This window comes from Marmota monax, unplaced genomic scaffold, assembly GCF_021218885.2.
Source record: "Marmota monax isolate L192 unplaced genomic scaffold, Marmota_monax_Labrador192_F-V1.1 WCK01_AAM20220418_F8-fsc00159, whole genome shotgun sequence".
NCBI classification, from domain to species: domain Eukaryota; kingdom Metazoa; phylum Chordata; class Mammalia; order Rodentia; family Sciuridae; genus Marmota; species Marmota monax.
In genome coordinates, this window is record NW_026694999.1 from 2,428,930 (window position 1) to 2,450,266 (window position 21,337).

Here is a 21,337-nt window from a genome sequence, read left to right on the forward strand (position 1 = left end):
GGAATTATAAATACACAGGAGTGTGGTTCATAGAGCCATAGATTTTGCAGTAAACTCTCTCATTCTAAACATTCTCTGCTTCAGGAATCTGGACAGTGGTTTGTTCCTCACCAGTGACCCTCCCTCTGTACAAATCAATTCATGAAAATGGATGCACACAGGTTTGTGGCTACATGTGCATGATCTATCTCAAAACTACATTGTTCTCAGCTACACCCCCCATATTTTCTCTCATAATTTTAAGGTTGAGATAGCAAAGAAGAATGGGTATTGATGGTTATATTAAAAGTCTTTTTAAAAGCATCTATATTTAGTGGTTATTTCTGTCCTCCAAAATACATACATACATATATAGAGACAGATAGATATAGATATATAGATATATAGATATCTATATTTACCTGTTATTGAATATTCTTGATAAATTTTTATATTCTATTCCCATACTTAAATGAATAGATTTTGCTAGTGTTTAAGAATTTAAAGTCTCTGAACTTTCAAATAACACATCTTTAAATAAACAATATGTAAAATACTTATGTGAAAAAAATTCATTGATGGGAATGTGTTCAAGCCCACACAAATTTCTAAGAAAAGTTAATAGTAACTGAAATTTTTGTTAAAGCATAGAAAAGTAGAGCCAAGTGTGGGCGGGAAGTTAATTAACACAGATTTTGAGAAGATTTAAAAATAAAAGACTTTTTTAAAAGACTCAAAGCTGTTTCTTTCAAAAGTCGTGATCATGGGTAATTTGCTAACCATCATAGTAACTTTCTATAAATATGCTAGTTTTCTTTAAACTCAGTGATTTAGCAAAAAAGAAAAAAGAGGTCTTGATGATAGTTTTTCATTCAGAATCCATTATAAATTAGTCTTAAATGTCTTCCCACTGCCTCCCCCTACTCTGAGTTAAAAAACTGAAAAAAAAACCCTATATGCATGTAAGATATTGTTGTCTATTTAAAAGTTTGTATAAGAGTCAAGATTGGTTATAAGAAGCCTTATACCATGTATTTATGACAAGGAAGAAATTCTCTTAAATGACTTCTATTCTCTTAGGGCCGTCTACTAATATTCACATGGTGCAAGGCTTAGATATTACTGTAAGAGGAACTAAAGTTTTAAGAAAAAATTATCAGAACAAAGATTATTGTTGTCAAGAAATCTTACTATGTATTCAAAGCCTCTACCCCTTTCAGAAAAGGAAGGGACAGACTATGTACAAATGCTTTCTATACAATTATTCAATGTAATTTTGCTGATAAAAATTCCTTCTGAGTTGAAATTGAGAATATTTAAAAATAAAATCAATCACCTATAAGTAATTGGATGGCTTCAAGTCATTAGTAACTTCAGGCAGCAACAAAAAAAATATCAAAAGTGTGTGGCTTATAAATGACAGATTTTTTTTTATCTCACAGTTCTGAAAACTGAGAAATCTAACACCAAAGCACAGAAAAATTAGGTGTGGTAAAGTCTTGCTTTCTGGTTCATTGACTACTGTCTTTTCACTGTTACCTTATACAGTGGGAGGGACCAGACAGATTGCCTGGATCTCTTTTATAAGGACACTTATCCCATTCATGAATACTATGCCCTGTGACCTAATCACCTCCCAAAGGCCCACTTATTACCAATACCTTGAAGATTAGTAGCATATGAAATTTAGGGAGACACATTCAGACCATAATAACTAATAAAGAAAACTGGAATATTTCTCTGCTCAGAAGTTTCTCATATTTTATGTGTATCAATATGCAGGTCTTGGTTTTGAATTGTTATTATAAAACATGAAGATTTTGTTCACATTATAGGAAAAAACAATAACCTGATAAATTTTTCGACTGTCATCTATTTTTTCAGTGCCTGCTAATTTCCCAAAGAGACCAACTGGAGCAGTCTACTGAATGTGAACACTTTAAAGCTTTACATTTAAGTTATTTACACTTTACTGAGACGTACAGTGATATATATTTAATAAATTTTACAAAAATGGAAATTTTATTGTTTCAATATTTACCAAATATTTCAAGTGCATTATGGCGTAATGTACTTTATATAAAGCACATAAGTGTGCTTTTATGAATACAGAACTTTTCTCCATTTATAAAAGGCTTATAAAAGCTCATGTGTTGTATTTTAAATTTATCATAATTTCTTCTAATATCCTAGCCCAAAGTGTATTTCATATACTCATCTTAAATCATTAATTATATTAGATTAGTAATTTTATTAATTTATTTTCCATGTCAGAAGAACCATAATTTGTTGTTTAACTTACACTTATAACAAAAATATTTTTAAAATATTCACTTCATATAAAAATAAGATGATTTTGACTATAAAATATATAACAACTCTTAGAGTAGATCATCTTAATAAGTTTCCTGGTTTGCAATAATACAGCTTCGCCTCTAAGATTATTTACCAAAGATATATCTTCCATACTAGCCCATAGTAGACTGAGACAATGATTTTTCATTTCTTAAAGTTACTTTAATTAATAATTGCATAACCAATAAGAATTTATATTACAGTGGAAACAATTTCAACAGTGTATTAGTCATTAAAAAGGTTAAACACTGAGAATATGTGTGTATGTGTATCTTTTACACTTATTTATTCATAATTTCTTTCTCTTTGAAACTCTTCCAAGCACTATGAAGACTCTTTTGCAGACATTGGTAATGGATGCCAAATAAATAAATGAGCTTCCATTATGTGCTTTATCAAATAGATTTTCATATATTCCCATCATTGATGAATCAATGTCACAAATAAAAATCCAAATGATGTACTTGGATGTTAATGAATTTGGAGATAAGAATATATTTCAGTGAAATTTTAACAGGACTATATTAGTTCAAATTTCAGGAAAGCACAGTTATTGAACTAGCCCAATTATTATTTTTGAAAATATCAACAGAAATGAAATATTATTAAAATATTAATACAAACATTAAATTGTGGATATATTAATTAATTTTTTTCATATTTGAACAACAGTATTTATCATTTAATCACTCAAATAGAATACCTGTGCTGAGAGTAGATAATGTTTGATAACAGTCTTCAAAATATTCTACCAGGAGTTTGGGACAAGTTTAGTATGTTTGTGAACTTTGTGTTGAAAGCTTACTAATGATCTAGAGTAGTGATTTATCTTGTTTCCATTCAAATCTTTGGCATGCACAAAAAAAAACAGCAGTATAACACAACACATAATTGCTACTTCCTAAAATCATAAAGTCAAAAAATATCCATAAGTAGAACAATATCACATTAACCAGATAAAATTGTTTCATACCTTGACTGTTTGACTCTTTTATCTTAGTGTGGATGTCCAGAATTCCAGGGTTTTTTTAAGCAACATGATCATTCACTGCAAAAAGTACAAGCATCACATGCCATTAGCTCCCTATCATTACTTGAGTTGGGAGCAATAATTACAGAAACAAAATTTTAAAAAATAATTATAGGTAGTTAGGATAAAATATCCTTTTACTTATGAAAAAAGATATTTTTAAGTTCTACAGAAAAAAAATATATTCTGATTAAATCTCTATAGGCACTATTGAAATTTTTTAATACACTACTCCTCATATGGATTCAAATATCAAATTATTAAAATATCTCTTTGTAAAGTATGTATAATTTCTTAGTATAAGAATGAAAGTAGTGATTTAGGTTGGTTTACAAAATCCATTTTAAGATTGATGTTAGAATGCAATATTCGAAAAATTATTATAAAAGTGAGTCAATAAAAACTATTAGTAAAAGACAAGACTTTTTGGAAGGTAAGCACTGTATGAGAGCATGGGATTTTATTGAAAATTAAAATTTAGCATTTATTTACCTAAAGAAATAAAATTTCATTTTGTCAGCATTGTTGGAGATACCGTGAATCTTAATTCCATTTACTTCTTCATCATTTGTTTCTTTATCATGCTTTGCACTATTTAATATATCTTTAAAAAAAGTGAAGCTAAATTTAGCAACACTTGCTGTATTGATATTAATATTCTCTATTTATCCTTCTCACTTTCTCTTTCTCAAAATAAATAGCTGGAATTATTGCTTTATTACTGCCAACAGAGTAACAATCACACAAAATATTTACTGATATTCATTCTAGTTTTTGAATATTCATTATTGTGAAACCCGCAAAGAAATCTCTGTATCCTTGCTTTTAAAATCAAATCTTAACATTACTTATGAAAAAGGATATTTTTAAGTTCTACAAAACAGTATTATTGGAAGTAGTTGATACTATAGTAATAAATAATATTATCCAGACAGGAAAGAAGCTCCATGGCTGAGCAGTGAGGCGCATAATTCTTTAACACAAAATATAATAAATCAAATATGAAAAGAATTCTATCTAGGATGACATTTGGGGGTTGATACCAGTAAAAAAAAAAAAACAGTGAAGTAAGGACATATGTAAATTCTCTCCTTCATAAATGCAGTGAGAAAACTGATACAAATCAACTTTTTCAGAACTCTAGTGATTAACTATCAGGATGAAATAATCCATGAAGAAGTTTAATCATAAAAACATCTAACTCTTGGTAAGAACCATGGGATTTGTGGCATTATAACTTGCTCAATTCTTATTCTCCACTCTCTGCAGCTCCATGATTACAATGTAAACCAATAGCACTCAATCACAAAACATAACAGCAACTTGGAAGCCACAACAAGTGGCAGAGAAGAGCTAAGGAGTTTGAAATTTCTCTTTCTCTCCCCCACCAACCGCATGCCCCAGCACCCCCACCCCACACTCCCACACACACACACCCCCTCTGCACTATAATTGTCATTATTAGTCCTTTCTGGAGATTCTCTAGAAAAACTCACTTGCAAGGCTATTTTTATTCAACCTAATTTAAAACTCAACAACTGCAAAAAGACTTTTTTTCTGGATCCATTTATCAAAAACATTTAAAGACAATTTTTTAATTTCACAGGTGCCTAAGTCAATTGTGTAACAAGAAGGACAAACAACAAACTAACCAAAATCTTAAAAGGAAAAACAATGGAATAATATATAAGCTCCATATATTTCTTGGCATCTAGAAGGCCAATATATATGTATAGGGTTTTGAACATGCCCAGGGTTATTATGCCCCTGAAATTCACATGCAAATGTGACTTTATTTGGAAATTGGGTTGTTAGGATAAAATGAGATCATGTTGGTGGTCCCTAATGCAATGTGACTATTATTCTTACAAGAAGAGGAAATGAGGATAGACACACAGAGGAAGTCTATTTGAAGAAACAAACAGAATGTGGCTTTCTATAAACCAAGGAGGGAGACCCTTAAAAGAAACAGATCATAGGGACACCTCCATCTTAGACTTCTAGTCTCCAGAATCATGAGTTTCAGCCACTTTGTGGGTGATACTTTGTATGGCCTTCCTAACAAACTGATATACGAGAATTAAATGCATGCTGAGGAAAGAGCAAGAACACCCTTTCAACTCTGGTTGTTTGTTAGGCCCTGTGCAAGTGGAAGTAAAGGTTAAAGCAAATTAGTCAACTGCTCATGAACACAGAAGCCCAGCAATACTGGAAGACAGTGGTCTAAGAATTTAAGAAAATCCCTTTCTAATTATTAGCTGATATTTTTTTAATTTTTTTATTTGTTTTAATTAGTTACACATGATAGTACAATAATATTGTTAAGCTAAGCAAGAAGATATCCCTACAACTGCATATAATAAAAACCTATTTTTAAAAAAGCAACAACAACAATCTCAGGAAGAAGGGGAGTATGATCTCCAGAATTTCCACAAAATGGCCTGTTTTCAATAAATAGTTATAAGATATTAAAGAAACAATACCCAGGAAGAAAAGCAACCGATACTTACCTGAGGCAGCAAAGGCACTGGAATTACTATACAAACATTTAAATTAGCTATTTATAATGCATTTAAAGAATAAAAAAAAAAAACCATGTCCAAAGAACTAAAAAGAAAATACAGTAAAATATCAGTAAATATTTATATATCATATTTTCTTTATCCATTATTCATCTGTTGCTGGACATCTAAGAAAAACCTCACCAAATAGAAATGATTAACAAAGAGACAGGAATTATAGAAAAAAATAAAAATAATAATTCTGGGGTGGTGGAAAGTAGAGTAACTGAAATGAAAAATTTACTAGAAGGCTGGTATTTGCCTCTTATGAATGCTACAACAAATTATCAACAAAAATTTATCCTTTCATTCTTTCAAAAATCTGAATTCAGTTTACTGGGCTCAAAAACAAGGTAAGTAGGCCCTCCCTCTCTCTGGAGGCTCTAAGGAGAATCCATTCCTCATCTCTTCTAGTTTCTGAGGGTTGCTGGCATTCCTTGGCTGTAGTACATCACTACAATTTCTGCCTCCTTTGTCACATTATCTTTCCTTTTCTACCTCATGTCAAGCATATCTCTGCTTCCCCCTTATGGAAGATTGAACTGCATAACTCATCTCTCCAGGACACAGTGTGAGGGATTTCAGCTTAATATACATAGTCATCTATTATTTTGAATGGGAGAGGCCACAGCATTATTGACTCTGATTCAGGAAAACAGGGTATTTTCAATGACTGGAGAATGTAGAAGTTAATCATCTGGTTACTGAAAGGAGGAATTCTAAAAGAAAATAGAGGATACCATTTAGATGCAGCAATATGTAGCTGTGAGAGCTCTAACAATGCTTTTCTGCAGTATATTCTTGAGCCATTGAATATGAACAATTATTATGTTTAATAGGCTAGGAAGAAGCTACTTAAAACCAGAGAGTACAGAAAAGTTCTAGAGTCATTGAGAAGATAATAGGCTTTTTCTTTTATTTTTATGATTTTTTTTTTTTTTTTTTGCGTTAGAAAAAGAGCTTACAAGTGAGCACAATGACAAGGAACTGGACAATCGGTAATATGGAACCAACACAAAAAGAAGTGAAGCTTCTGTAGGGAAGAAAGCTAGGATGACAGAATGAGAATCACTGAGGAGAGGACTGATGTAGAGTGCCCAGAACTAGGTATAACCACCAGATAATGCAATAGCTAATAAATACTGTTTTTATAATACTGTTTTCAGAAATATTCTCCCATCACTGAAAATGAATTTTAGAGTTCCCTATAAATCACTGCATATACCTGTGAAGTAGAAGATTAATGGAAATGCTCTAAAGCCCATCTTCCTACTCACTAAAATTCTTGCAGGAGAAATATAAGAAATTTAATAATTAGTGCTATGATAATATGTGAACAAAGTGGTACAATGCTCTGAGTTGAGTAACCGCAGATGGTTGTGATGATTGATGATCTCTAGGAAGCAACATCAACTTGAATACATGATTTCCAAACTCCATTCTTGGATTCAGAAAGTCAGGTTTACTTTTCTGAGCAAAGTCTGTGGATAAAACAATCATTTGATCTTAGTTAGTAGGCCCAGGCCTTCTTTGGACCACCCTATATGTATGAGGAGCTGGACAGTGGTGCAATTACACTATGGGTTTCTAAGAAGAACAAATGCATACAAAGGAAAATGTCTAAATTTTTAAAAATAGAGGAAAACTAGGAGTTTAAAAACTCCTAGACAAAGTTTCTAATCTTATAATATCCAAGGGCTCAAATCACATTTAATACAATTTTCCAATCTTAACACCACACTAATTCTAGATCTGAAGAAAATGTACTACAGCTTAATGGCACACAAGTGAAAGTCGAATGAATTTAACTGGGTGTATTACTAACATAGGAAGCATTTAATTGAAGAAAAGAATACTACTGTTTCATATGTTGTACAAAAGTTTTACTACTGCTGAGAAAAATTCACCAAACCTAAAATGTGATTTTTTTACCCTCAATAAAGCAAGAATTCTTATTCATAGCTGAATTTTTATATTTTCTTTCACCTGAAATACTAACTCAAGTTTGAGAAAGTACAGATTTTGAAAGATTAATACTTTATTATTGAAAGTAGACTTTGTTTTAGGATTTAACACAAAACACTGTGAAACTTTCTAAGCACTGATTGTAAATCCAAATATAAATGTGTCATTATAGTAATATCCACTATATGGTATTTAAAGTTCTTTTTTATTGTCAAAGTATTTTTTGCTTAACATTTAAAAAAAATTTTATAGGTAGCAGCTGTTAGAAAGACTTCATTTTGTAAATTCTATCATTTTGTTCTCACTTGCAGTTTGGTTGCTACAAAGGAAACAAATAGTGCAAGATCTCGAAGTACTCCAATGTCACCATCTGACTTTCTGGATAAATTAATGGGGAGGACATCAGGGTATGATGCAAGAATCAGACCTAATTTTAAAGGTAAATATTCTGTTTACTACTTCAGTTATATTTTTCTAAAATATGTTTAAATAAATTTGAAAATTTATTTCACCAGAAATTCTAATGCTTATTTCCAATAATGATTCAAAAACAGGTGTCCTGAAAGAAGAAATCTAATTTCATGTACAAAGCTATCATCATGTGCTTTCTATGAACCAAGAGTGTTTTCCCCCTAATAGTTATAATACTTATTGTGTTGACCATTTATTTTAGGAGCATATATGTATGTACATATTTGTTATTTATCTATTATATCACTAACTGGCATAAAAGTATCTTTTAAGACCCAGTAATAAACTTCCCTCCCACCCCCTTTTTTCTGTGTTGGTGTTCCAATGCAGGGCCTCACACATGCTCAGAAAGGGCCCTATCTCCAGTCACTTCTCACCTTTTTAATTCCCCATAATACAGAACTCTATATTGTAGAGAATCAGTTGTTTTTTGTTTTTGTTTTTTTAATTTACTTACTGGAGAAGGGACTAGATAATTAAAAGCCGCAGATATTATTGAAAACACAAGGCTACCTACTAAATATTTCACCTGAATTTCTAGGAAGAAAGGTAAAAGTCAACTTAAGGAGTACCACTTTTTTTAAATTTTTTTGTTTAATATAATGGTGAGCATATTTATACTAGTTGTATGTGACCTATCTAGATCTGTAATATATCCTAGAATTTAATTTTAGGATAAAGATAAGAAAACTGCCTCCATGCCACAATTTACTTAATCTATTTTCAATGTTACTCTAATAAACAGAGAAAATAAGTTATACAAATACATACATGGAATTCAGGTAAGATTTTTCATTCCTGAAGGTTAAAAAAAAATGTTGACTACAATTACTATACTTTGTTCTTATAAAAGAAAAATATAAATATAAAAGAATTTCTTAGTAGTGTTATAAGATTAATTAGCAAGGAATAATAAATATTAAGAATGGGTAGCAAAAGAAAAGAGGAGCAAAATTTTTTAATTTATGAGTCAACAATGAGATGGATTGCTTCGAATTTCAAAATGAGTTTCACATTTAAATTGTAGATTGTATCTTTTGGTTTTTAAGCTTTCACCCATAAATCATGGAAGGAAAACACTCTGTGAGAAAATAGTATAACTTACGGGGATATAACATACAAATGAAAACAAAAAATTTCAGAATTACAATGTTTTTCAAATTGAGAGAAAGCAGTATCTTAGTCATTAGGTTCTGAATTTTGAACAGATCTTGAGAACACAGATAGCTATCATATGAGTAAACAACAAGAAACATAATTAGTAATTAGTGGATTCATTATGGTGACTCTACATTAAATGATTCAGAAATACTGCTTTCTTTTTCCTGAACATTAAAGAGGAAAATTCATTGTTTTTAAATTTCTGTGAATATTTTAAAATCTTATAAATACCCACAACAGATACTTTAACAAAAATGAAGATAAGTCATTAAACACACAACAGTGTGCCTTGGCCTTTCTCTTATGAAATTTAGTTCTATTTTATTATTTCAATAACTTAATACATAAAAGAAAATTTGAGTCATTTTAAAATGTGATTCATTATTACTATTTATTCATGAGACCAGTAATGGAATATATACAAGGATTTGATCTTTCCTTAAATAAGTATTAATTCCTTTTTTAGTAAAAGTATATTCCTGGGGCTGGGGATGTGGTTCAAGCGGTAGTGTGCTCGCCTGGCATGTGTGCGGCCCGGGTTCGATCCTCAGCACAACATACAAACAAAGATGTTATGTCTGCCGAAAATTAAAAAAATAAATAAATAAATATTAAAAAATTCTGTCTCTCTCTCTCTTAAAAAAAAAAAGTATATTCCTAAAAACAAGCTGATAGCTATGCCAGTTCAAAAGTGGTTTTTCTTATTATTAAGAGTCTATTCTTTAGGATCCTTAAAAAAAGAAGAAAAGAAGATGTTTTCTTTGCTAATAGACAGTCTCTTCAATAAATGATGCTAGGAAAAAAATGTTTTCTTTCTGTCACATTTTAAGGTACTCTTGATATTAAGAAAACAAATATATGTTACCTTTGATTAACAAAATATTAACATCAAACATAGAAATAATTTAGTGCATTAGTTTATGTTTATATTGCCTTTTAATCTTTTGCCAAGAATCGGACATTACTGACTTTAAAACACTCATAACTCCACTTCCAAATTAAGTATATTCAACACTTTTATTGAAAAAATCATATTATTTTGACCATAATTTCACTGTTCACTATTAAAATATAAATGAAATATTCTGTATATATTTTCTCCTTATGCCTAATAAAAATATTTAAATATTAACAAACTATATCAAATACTGCACCCAAGATGATTAGATGAAAGGAGGCAAGAAAGATCAGTTTTTCTTGTGATGCATCTTATCTCACTGAACAAAAATATCATCAAACATACAAACATGAACTGTAAAACCCATTCTCCTGATAATATTTAAACCGTTATCTGTGTTCCCAAGACTAAAACTATAATGTCCTGTGTCATATGGATTGACTTTCCCTATATCAACTTTTTGAAGGAACTTGGCTAATTAAATTCATTGAAAATGAGTATTATACATTAGTTCCCTTCCAATTAGTTAATACAGTGAATTAAAATTATGAGACTAGGAGTATGTAAACCACCATATGATCCAACTATCCTATCCTATTCCTTGGTTTTTATCCAAAAGAACTAAAATCAGCATATTTTGGTGATACAGACACATCATTTTTATAATAGCACATTTCACAATAGCCAATTTATGGAACCAGGCCAGGTACCAATTTAGCCATAAATTAGAATGAAATTACAGAGCATTTACTGGTAAATGGATGGAACTGGAGAGCGACATGCTAAGTGAAATAAACCAGACTCAGAAAGTCAAGGGTTGATTGTTTTCTCTCATTTGCATAAGCTACAACAATAGAAGGGGTTAAAAATGGTGAGTTCCATGAAAATGGAAGGGAGATCCCTGGAGTACAGGAAGAGGATACAGGGGAAGGGAGGAAGAATGGGAAAAGGGAGAAACTGCAGAATGAAACTGATTAAACCATGATAAGTACATATATGAAAATACCATACTTAATTTTACCTTTTTCTATATCTACAAAACACCAGCTTTAAAAAACAATAAAGAGAAGGAAGACCAGTAGAGTAGAGGAAGGGGAAATACATTCCCTTAAATATGTTTATATAAGTATAAATATATGTATGATTATGACAAAGTGAATCCCACTATTGTGTATAACTATAATGAGCTAATAAAAACATTTAAAAATAGCTTAATGGCATGTATATCATTACACTATTATATTGTATTATAATATTATATTAGTTTGAACGTTTTTTAATTGTTTCCATACCACTTAAAGTGACAGTCTCTTCAATAAATGATGCTAGGAAAAATGGATATCCACATGTAGAAAAATTAAACTAGATCACTTTCTCCCACCATGAACAAAAATCAATTAAAATGGATTAAAGACTTCATGCAAGCCAGAGATTATGAAACTACTAGTAGAAAATAGGAGAAATATATTAGGACACAGAAATTGGCAAGAATAATTCAGATAAGATCCCAAAAATACAGGGGTGGAGGGAGCAAGCAGACACAATATAACAAACTAAAAATCTTTTTAGCAAAGGAAACAATTAACTAAGGTAAAGAAGCAACCTACACAATGTAAGAAAATATGTGCAAACTAAACATCTGATATGGGATTCATATATGTAACATATAAGGAATTCAACAATGGAAGAATAAAAACAATTGAAAATTAGCAATAGGCCTAAATGGTCATTTCTTCAAAGAATATACACAAATGGCCAACATTTATATGAAAAAGTACTCAACATCACAAATTATTAGGAAAATGTATATCAAAATCATAAGGTATTACCACTCTAATTAAAATTCTATTATCAAAAATACAAATGGTAACAAATGTTAACAAAGATGTAAACATACTCTATATTCTGTTGGTGGAATGTGAAGTTAATACAGCCATTACAGAAAACAGTATGGAGTTTCCTCAAAAAATTAAAAACAGAACCACCTTATAATACAGTAAGCTCACTACACAGTATATATCAATCCAAAGAAAATGAATGCAGTATGTTGAAGAGACACTTGCATTCCCATTTTTACTGCAGCACTGTTCACAGTAGCACTATTCGTAAGAAATGGAATCAACCTAAGTGTCCATCAGCTGATGAATGGATATAGAAAATGTAGTACATACACACCATGGAATACATCCAGCCATGACAATGCAGATGAACTAAAGAATGTTATGTTAGCTAAATAAGTCAGATACAGAAAGACAAATAATGCATTATCTCACTTCTATGTGTAAATGTAAAAAGTTGATTTCATAAATGTTGATGGTAGAATAGTGATTACCAGAGGCTAGTAAGGGTAGGGGTAGAGTGGGGTAAGACTGGTCAGTGAGCACTAAGTTAGATAGAAAAATAAATTCTAGTGACTATAGATGATAACATACTGTATATTTAAAATAAACTAGAAAAATAATTTTGAATGTTTTTACTACAAATCAAAGATAAATGTTTGAGGAGATAGATATGCCTACTGGGATTGACCATTGCACAATGTATAAATAGTTGAAATATCATATGATAGCCGTAAATATGTACAGTTTTTATGTGTCAATTAAAAACAATTAATAAATAAATGGGTAATGTTAGCTGAATAATTTTTAAAAGAATAATAAGGAATAGTACATAGAATATATGTATATACATATATATAAAATATATTAAAATAAATTAAATGATTTGGTCCTCACTTCTTCATGGATTAAAGATGTTAATGACAAAAAAAGAGAAACCTAGCAAATAATTTACCTAGATAATTAATTAGTCCATAGGAAAGTGCTTATCAAATATAAAAGCACTGGAGGGAAAACTGCATGTTAGACCTCCCTGAAATTTATAAATTTTGTAGAAGACAAACATAAAATCTTAATATTGACATTATCAGACAGTTAATGAAAATAAAAAAGAATTTCCAACCTTATTAGCAGTTAGTAAACTACAAGTTATAACAATAATGATATAACATTTTTGCCTTTCAAATTATCAGCATTGAAATATAATAATTATTCCAGCCTTGTATACATTATGATGAGGTTTATTTCTGGAATACTGGTTATAAATGTGTGACTGTTTTCATAAATATCTTTATATTGAAAGGGAATTTATCTTATAGGCCTTTTATTAAAAACATAAAATGATGCTATTCAAATGTAACTTTGATTTTATTCTTTTCTTATGTTTTGAATGTAGCCTTTTTTTTCTTTTTTCTCTCTTTATTTTATTTTATTTATTTATTTATTTATCTATTTATTTTTTACTTTTGGTACCAGGGGTGCTTACCCAGTGAGCCACATCTCCAGCCCTTTTTATATTTTGAGACAGGGTACTGTTAAGTTACTAAGGTTGGCCTTGTGGTTGCAATCCTCCTGCCTCAGCCTCCCAAGCCACTGGGATTACAGATAGGTACCACCACATCCATTAGACTTTTTTTTTTATTTAACCAGAATTATATTTGTGTTGCTTTGTGTCAATTCTCTAAGAAATGCATACCTTTTAAAAATCTTACCTCTGCTTAAGATTAAATTTTTTTAATATTATTAAAATGTTCCATAAAAATGTAGGAATAAACATTTCTTAAAGTATCTTAAATTGGTACTTAGCACAAACAGAATGGCCTCTTCTATGAAAAAACATTAGTTTATTAAATAATTAAATATAAATATGAGCTAGTTTTAGAAAAAAATTACTAAAGGAAATCAAAATAATAGGGTGGCTAACTCACTAACACCATCTTTCTTTTCCATTGGTTAATCTGTTCTCTTCCCTTTTAGAATAGTCTCAATTCATCTTAAAAATTTCTGAGAGTCTGTTTTCTCCAATAAAGATACAGTGCTTTAAAGATAATCTGACAAGAATACAAAAAGCACTTCAAGTTTCTGCTATATCTTAAGTCCTATCAAGCATAATGATTTTTAAAACTATTATAACAAAGGTGTTTAATAATGATAAATTATTTTAGAAATGATCTGGGAATTAATAAAAAGAATTATCAAGGTTTCCATATTCCATTAAACTAGCTAATCAATCAAGAGAAATTAAAGATTTTACAAAAAAATATTATTTCAACAATTGGGGCTTGAGGAGAAATGGTATATATAAAAACAGTCATTTCTTTTTTTAAATATGAAAATAACAGCTAAATGTCACCATTTCTTTCTTGTAATTGAAAAATCTTTTTGAAACTCTTGTTTAGGAAAGAACAAAAATGGAAGAGGCACAGTGAGAGATGAGAAGGCACCACATCATTAGGCAGAAACCACAGTCTGCACAGCCCATGGGTCAGCACAATCCAATGGTGCCAGTGGTGTTACCAACTTGGAGAGCCAGAGGAGTTAAAGGGTAGACACACACACACACACACACACACACCCTATATTTAAGTGTTTATGTTTTATTTCTACCTGGTCTCCCCCACATTACCATCAACAATGACAATAAGAAAAAACAATGAAATAAAATACTTTTTTATTTTCAGGACAGAAGAAAGATTTATATATTTTCTGAGCTTTGGTTTGATAATCTTTTTGTTTAATAGACACTTAGAGCAGCTTTAATTTTACAGAACAAATGATTACAAAGTGCACATATCACTACCCCCAAAGTTTGCCCTATTATCTTCTGTTAATGTGATTCATTAATTATAATTGATGAACAAATATTGGTTCATTATTATTAACTAGAGTCCCTGATTTACATTAGGGCACATACTTTCTATTGTACAGTTTTACAGGTTTTGACAAAAGAATAACAACATGTGTCCACCATATTTATATCATACAATATAGTTTCTTTCACTGCCCTAAAAATCTGAGCTTGAGCTATAAATATTGCTCTCTTTCTCCTTCCTTCATTTGCCCCAACCTCTAGCAACCACTGATCTTTTTATCACCTATAGAATTTTGCCTTTTCCAGAATGTCAAATAATTAGAATCATACAATGCGTAGGCTTTTCAAATTGGTTTGTTTCACTTAGCAATATGGTTTTAAGGATCCTCCAAGTTTTTTTCATGGCTTAATAGTTCATTCCTTTCTATCACTGAATAATATTCCAGGATAACTTCTTTTTAAATGCATTTGACATTGAAGACATTTTACACAATTATCAAGTTATACAATTCTAGCTCAGAGGTTTGCAGATATTGTTCCTCTGCCTACTGATATTTAGCACTGTAAATCGAATTCCATTTTGATTTCTGCTCCTTTATATATATATCCTTTTTTTCTAAATTTAGACCGTTTTCTTTAGGAAATTATTGCTTATCCTGGCATTATTTTTGCGTTATTTCTCCAAAGTAACTCTTCATTTGTTGAAAATAAACTTGATCTCTTCGTCTATCATTGTTTCTAACACATTCCTCTTAAACCCTTCAACTCTTTGTCCTTTTCCTCTGCAGTTAAGCAGATTCGTCCTCTACATCCTGACTTGCTAATACATATTGTAATTTCTAGACTTTTGGAATGCCTGCAGACATTCTGACTCTGCAATTGCATTTTGGTCTCTTCACAATCCCCTTTATCCTAAACCATTTCACGAAATGTGTAGTCATGGTGGTTGTGTTACAGGTGTCCACACAGGTGCTATTTTATGTTTTGTAAAAACTAAAATTGTCCAAAAATGTCAATGATGAAAAGCAGTAGCTCCTTGTTTTAACACTCCTTTATGCACTGTTCCATTTCTTTGAGCCACATATCAAAAATGAAATTGGTTGCTCCTGATAGTACTTACTCTAATCTGTTTGATTGTTCTTAGCCTTTCACAACACATGTATCATGAGATTCTTTGCTGAAATTGGACTGCTAGTTCAATACTTCTCTTTCATTTCATCCTAACACTTCTATTTTTCTTCTCTACAATTTTTTTTCTTTCTTTTTGCAGGAACAACTATATTTATTTATATTCTTCACTTTCCTTAAACCACTATTTTTCTTATATGTAACAGAGAGCTCTGAAGTTCAGAAAGGATTGGGTTGTTTTGCATGGGTACTAATAAAGATTTTGTTTGTTCTCTGTATGTGTGTGCATGAGTGCAAGGGAAAGAGTGTGTGTGTATGTGTGGTTGGGTGTGCATGGAGCAGGGCAATTTTTCTTTCTTTCTCTTGAAAGAGAAAAATCTAACTAAAACCATATTGCCTTGACCAGAGCTTTAATTGAGTGTTGAGTTTTGACTAGGTTTGTCAAATTAGAAGAATTTAGCTTTGATTTTAAACAATCTCACACAGACATGATTTGAGGTACTGACAAGTATCATTTTGTCCTAATTGTCAATGAAATTATTTCCTTAAAAAATTTTTAAAAATTCCATAAAAAGCCAGAAATAGTGGCACATACCTGCAGTCCTAGCTATTCAGGAGGCTGAGATAGAAGGATCACTTGAGTTCACAAGTTTGAAATCTGCCTGAAAAACATAGACTTATTCTGAAAACAAAACAGACAAACAAACAAACAAACCCTTAGTGCTAAAATACCAGGCCACCCTTGCTCAATAGGAATACAGATGAAAATTAAAAACAGGAGGGAAATTCTGAGACAGATGGCCATTTCCTTTTCGTGGGCCCCTTCTTTCTCTTACTCCTTTCCTTCTCCCTGTAGTCTTTGACTGCATTTATATTATTTTTTGCTCCATTTCATCTGTCAACCATGTTTGTCTGCCTTCTAAATTTTATATCTTTAAACTAATTATGAGTTTCTTCCCATTCTCCTTGATATGATACTTTATTCTTATTTTTATTCAATAATATCATTTTCATATCTCCAGGGAGAAAGTCCGTCTTAGAAATAAAAGTTTCTAGGTGTCATTGAAAACGGAAGCAGTTTTAACAAAACAAAACCAAGTAAGACAATAAAATATTGTTTTACTAGAATACCAGTCATTCCTGTATTTTACTTCTTTTCTTTGACCTTAATCTTTGGCCTTTCAGTTATTCTTTGATGTTCAACTTGGACCCTAACTTGACTCTTAGCAGTCACCTGATTATCAATTCCTCCCACATGTTTATTGAAATTTTAAATTAAATTTTCTTATTCTGTCTCTTTTTATCTACAATTAATTTTTGTTTGTCCTCACAATGTGATTTGTCTTTCCACCTGTAATGTTTCTCTTTATTAATCCCTTTCTCCCTACATAACAAATCTAGTCTGTCCAGTAGTCTCTTCTACTATAGCCCATTCTATACACAAGATGGCATATATACCTAAACTCATTTCCTACCCATATTTTTTTCAGGGTAAACAAAAGCATTTTAAAATGATCCTTCATCCTTTTAACTATTCTTATCTATCAAGACACTATTACTCTTTAATAAAATAATTCACAATTTTTTTACTGTATGTTTCTATTTGAATGTTTATATAACACCAGATCATTTTGACAAGAAGCAGCTCTTGAATAATAAACACTTTTAAAACAATAAATGTTCACTTCATATGTTGAAAGTCAGATTCTTAACTATATATTTTTAGTTTTTGTATGATTATTTCTAAATCATTCGTTCTGTACTGATTTTTTTTTTTTTAAAAAAACAACCTCACACAAACAGAAGAACTACAGGAAGAATATAAAAAATTATGTTTTTTCCCCTGAGCTACTCTGGGTTGTTGATATGAGGTCCTAACACTGAAATATTTATTAGTATAAATGAGTATGTTCTCCTACAAAACCTTTAAAACAAGCAAATTAGCATGGATCCTATTTCAGCTTTCATAACAAAAGAATCATTGTCTCTGAATTGAACCATCACTTCATGTTTTTCTGTGACTTACATGATTTTGGCATTTTAAAAATATTACCTAGCTATTTATCAGAATGCATTTGTCAAATATTTTCTCATGATTTGATCTAGAAACTACATGAAATCACATCTTGGCAAAAATATCACAGATTGCATCTCATCATATGGTGGATTTTGTTGATTTTTAGCATTACTGGGTAGATTCACTTTGATTACTTACCTTGGTTTCTTCCAGGATATATCTATAGATAGCATAAATATATAAGCATATATTCACACACAAATGCACACAGATACACACATATACATATATGTACACAAACAAATTTACATCTATATTTACTTTTCTATTACCTATGGGAGACCGTGAATCCACACCAATATCTCCAATACCATAGATGTATTCTAGTTTCTAATTTCCACATTTTAATTCCCTAATTTGACAGAAGGAACCTGGCTCCCATCTACTTCAATATAATTACTTATTTGATCAATATGTAATGGATCTCCCTTGTCTACTGCTATTCTCTCTTCTGCACAAATGCCCTTTTTGCTCTAGTGGGACTTTGAAACCCTGCTCAGTTATCTCTCTCTATGTAGAGACTTATTGAGATTCTGACTCTTTATGCCAGGATGTCCCAACAGGAACATACCCATAATCTTATGGCTGCCCCATTACGGGAACATACTCCTCACTCACTCTGTCTCCAACACTCTTGTACTTTATAACCCTTCTCTAGAGATGTGCTTCCCCTGTTCTAGGTTACTGAGCTCACCTCCTTGCTGTTACCAGCACAGAAAACTATCTTAAATTAGCTACCTGGATGGCTTAAGGACTGCATGTCTAGGAAGAATAGAGAAGGGAAGGAAAAGAGAAAGGGAAAAATATAAACTGATTTCTACTTTTATGCCATTGTTTATAAACCTTTAAAGATATCTAACAGATCATTCTAAATCTGGAATATATATATATATATATATATATATATATATATATATATATATATACACACACACACACACATATATATATGCCAATTAAAAATATATATGCCAATTAAAATATATATATATATGCCAATTAAAAACAAAATGCTATCTCTCCTTATAATATGCATGCACATTTTTCTAAAACCAAATCTCTAGATTGAATTTTTGTAATTTAATCTTCCATTGTATTCTCTGATTTTTAAATGGTGAGGTTTTAATTTAACTTTATGTTTAAAATTCCTTAGAACTATTCTTACTGAACATTTGAGTTGTCTGTTAGCTTGCTTGCTTTATATATTCCTGAGAAACAATTTTTCCCCAGTGTTAATAACAATTACATCATTGCCAAGGCTTTGTGTTGTACTTTGATATTTTACATTCTCTTCATCTCTAAACTTAAAAGTCATGTTCTATTTTTTAAGGAACATTTAAAAGAAAACCTGCTGTTGAAAACATCTGAAATTACTGTCATTTGTTTTTCAGGCCAACATTGGCTAATGTAATGAACAATTTAAAAGCACAATTTGCCATATGGATGCTATAGCAGTTATTTGCTCTGTTGCTAAACATAGTAGTGTATTGAATGGATATAACAGCTTTCACATTGGCACCAACAAGTAACAGATTGGCAAAGAACTGCTGAACAGGTGGTCTCTGTAATGGCAATACAAGATTTATAATCTTCTCTAAGTTTTATTCTCTACAAATGTACTCCTGAATATACATATCAGTAGCTGGGATAAAAAGACTGTTCCAAAATTGCTGTCCTGATCTGACATAGACCAGAAATCAAAAGGGTAGAGCAGATTATCTTTTTTTTTTTTTTTTGGTACAGGGGATTGAACTCAGGGGCACTCAACCACTGAGCCACATACCCTGCCATTTTTTGTATTATATTTACAGACAGTCTCACTGAGTTGCTTAGCACCTTGCTTTTGCTGAGGCTGGCTTTGAACTCTTGATCCTCCTGCCTCAGCCTCCCAAATTGCTGGGATTATAGGCATGTGCCACCTCGCCCAGCAAAACACAGCTCCTTTTAAGCATATGGTGATGTATCTATTTCATTCTTTTTATATATCTCCACCCACCGTGCTTGGCTACATTCATTCTATCTCCTGCTTGTACTATTACAATAAATTTCTATTTTTCTGTCTCCAAGCTATTGCCTATCAATGAAGTAATGTTAGTTCCTACATTCCCATAATATAGATCCGTTAGGACTCCAATGGGTTTATAAAGGAAATTCCAAATAACTTGGTATCACTTGAAGAGACTCAATAATATAAAACAACAATGACTCTTATTTCCAAATTGCTTTATACTTCAATATTTTAAAAAATATTTAAATGATTCTTTTTATACGTGCATATTTTTTCAAGTAAGTTTCGTAAAAATTCAGAATTATGATTTTGTGCATGAATTCATTCACTCTTCCTATTTCTGACGGAGAGAATATACAAATCAAACAATAATCAAATGGCACTTTTCTGTGTTTTAATATATGGGCAAGAAATATATATGATAAACAGAGAATAAAGTTTAAACCTGAGACTACTGTAAGCTATTTTTACTTCCATATGAAATTTAGATTCTGAATCTATGTTTACTTTTTAATTTTTTTGGTGCATATTATTACACAGGATGATGAGTTTAAAAGGGGCATATTTGTGCATACATGAAAATATAAATTGATCAATTTAACTACCCCAATATGGCCCAATACAATTTTACTACCCAATACAAACTTTCTCCTCTTTCTTCTTCTTCATCCCCTGCCTTTACCCTAGTGGTATCCCTTATAATTTCATAGATTTCCTTTTATTCTATTCTAGCTTCCACATATGAGAGATACAATCTGAGTCTGAATTTGCTCAAAATTATGTTCTACGGTTCTCTAATTTTCCTGAAAATGCAAAATTTGTTTCTCCTTTATGTATGAATAAACCCATATTATTATATATGATAATATATATATACATACACACACACACACGTTTTTTTCTTGGTCCATATTTGTTGGTGGACACCTAGACTGATATTATAACTTGGCTATTGTGAATCAAGCTGCAGTAAACAAGGATATGCATGTACCTCTAAAATATTCTGACTTCAGATCTTTTGGATAAATACTAAGGAGTTGTGTAACTGGATCAT

The 21,337-nt window shown here is 30.9% G+C and overlaps 1 protein-coding gene across 2 annotated transcripts in view; it reads left to right on the forward strand.

Moving 5' to 3' along the window:
• Window positions 1–21,337, forward strand: part of Glra3 (glycine receptor alpha 3) — a 173,582-nt gene that overhangs the window by 37,081 nt on the left and 115,164 nt on the right. For both annotated transcript variants that reach the window (XM_046427546.2, XM_046427547.2), the window contains exon 2: window positions 8,202–8,329. In XM_046427546.2, the coding sequence (XP_046283502.1) occupies window positions 8,202–8,329 (128 nt within the window). The remainder of the gene's footprint in view (window positions 1–8,201; window positions 8,330–21,337) is intronic.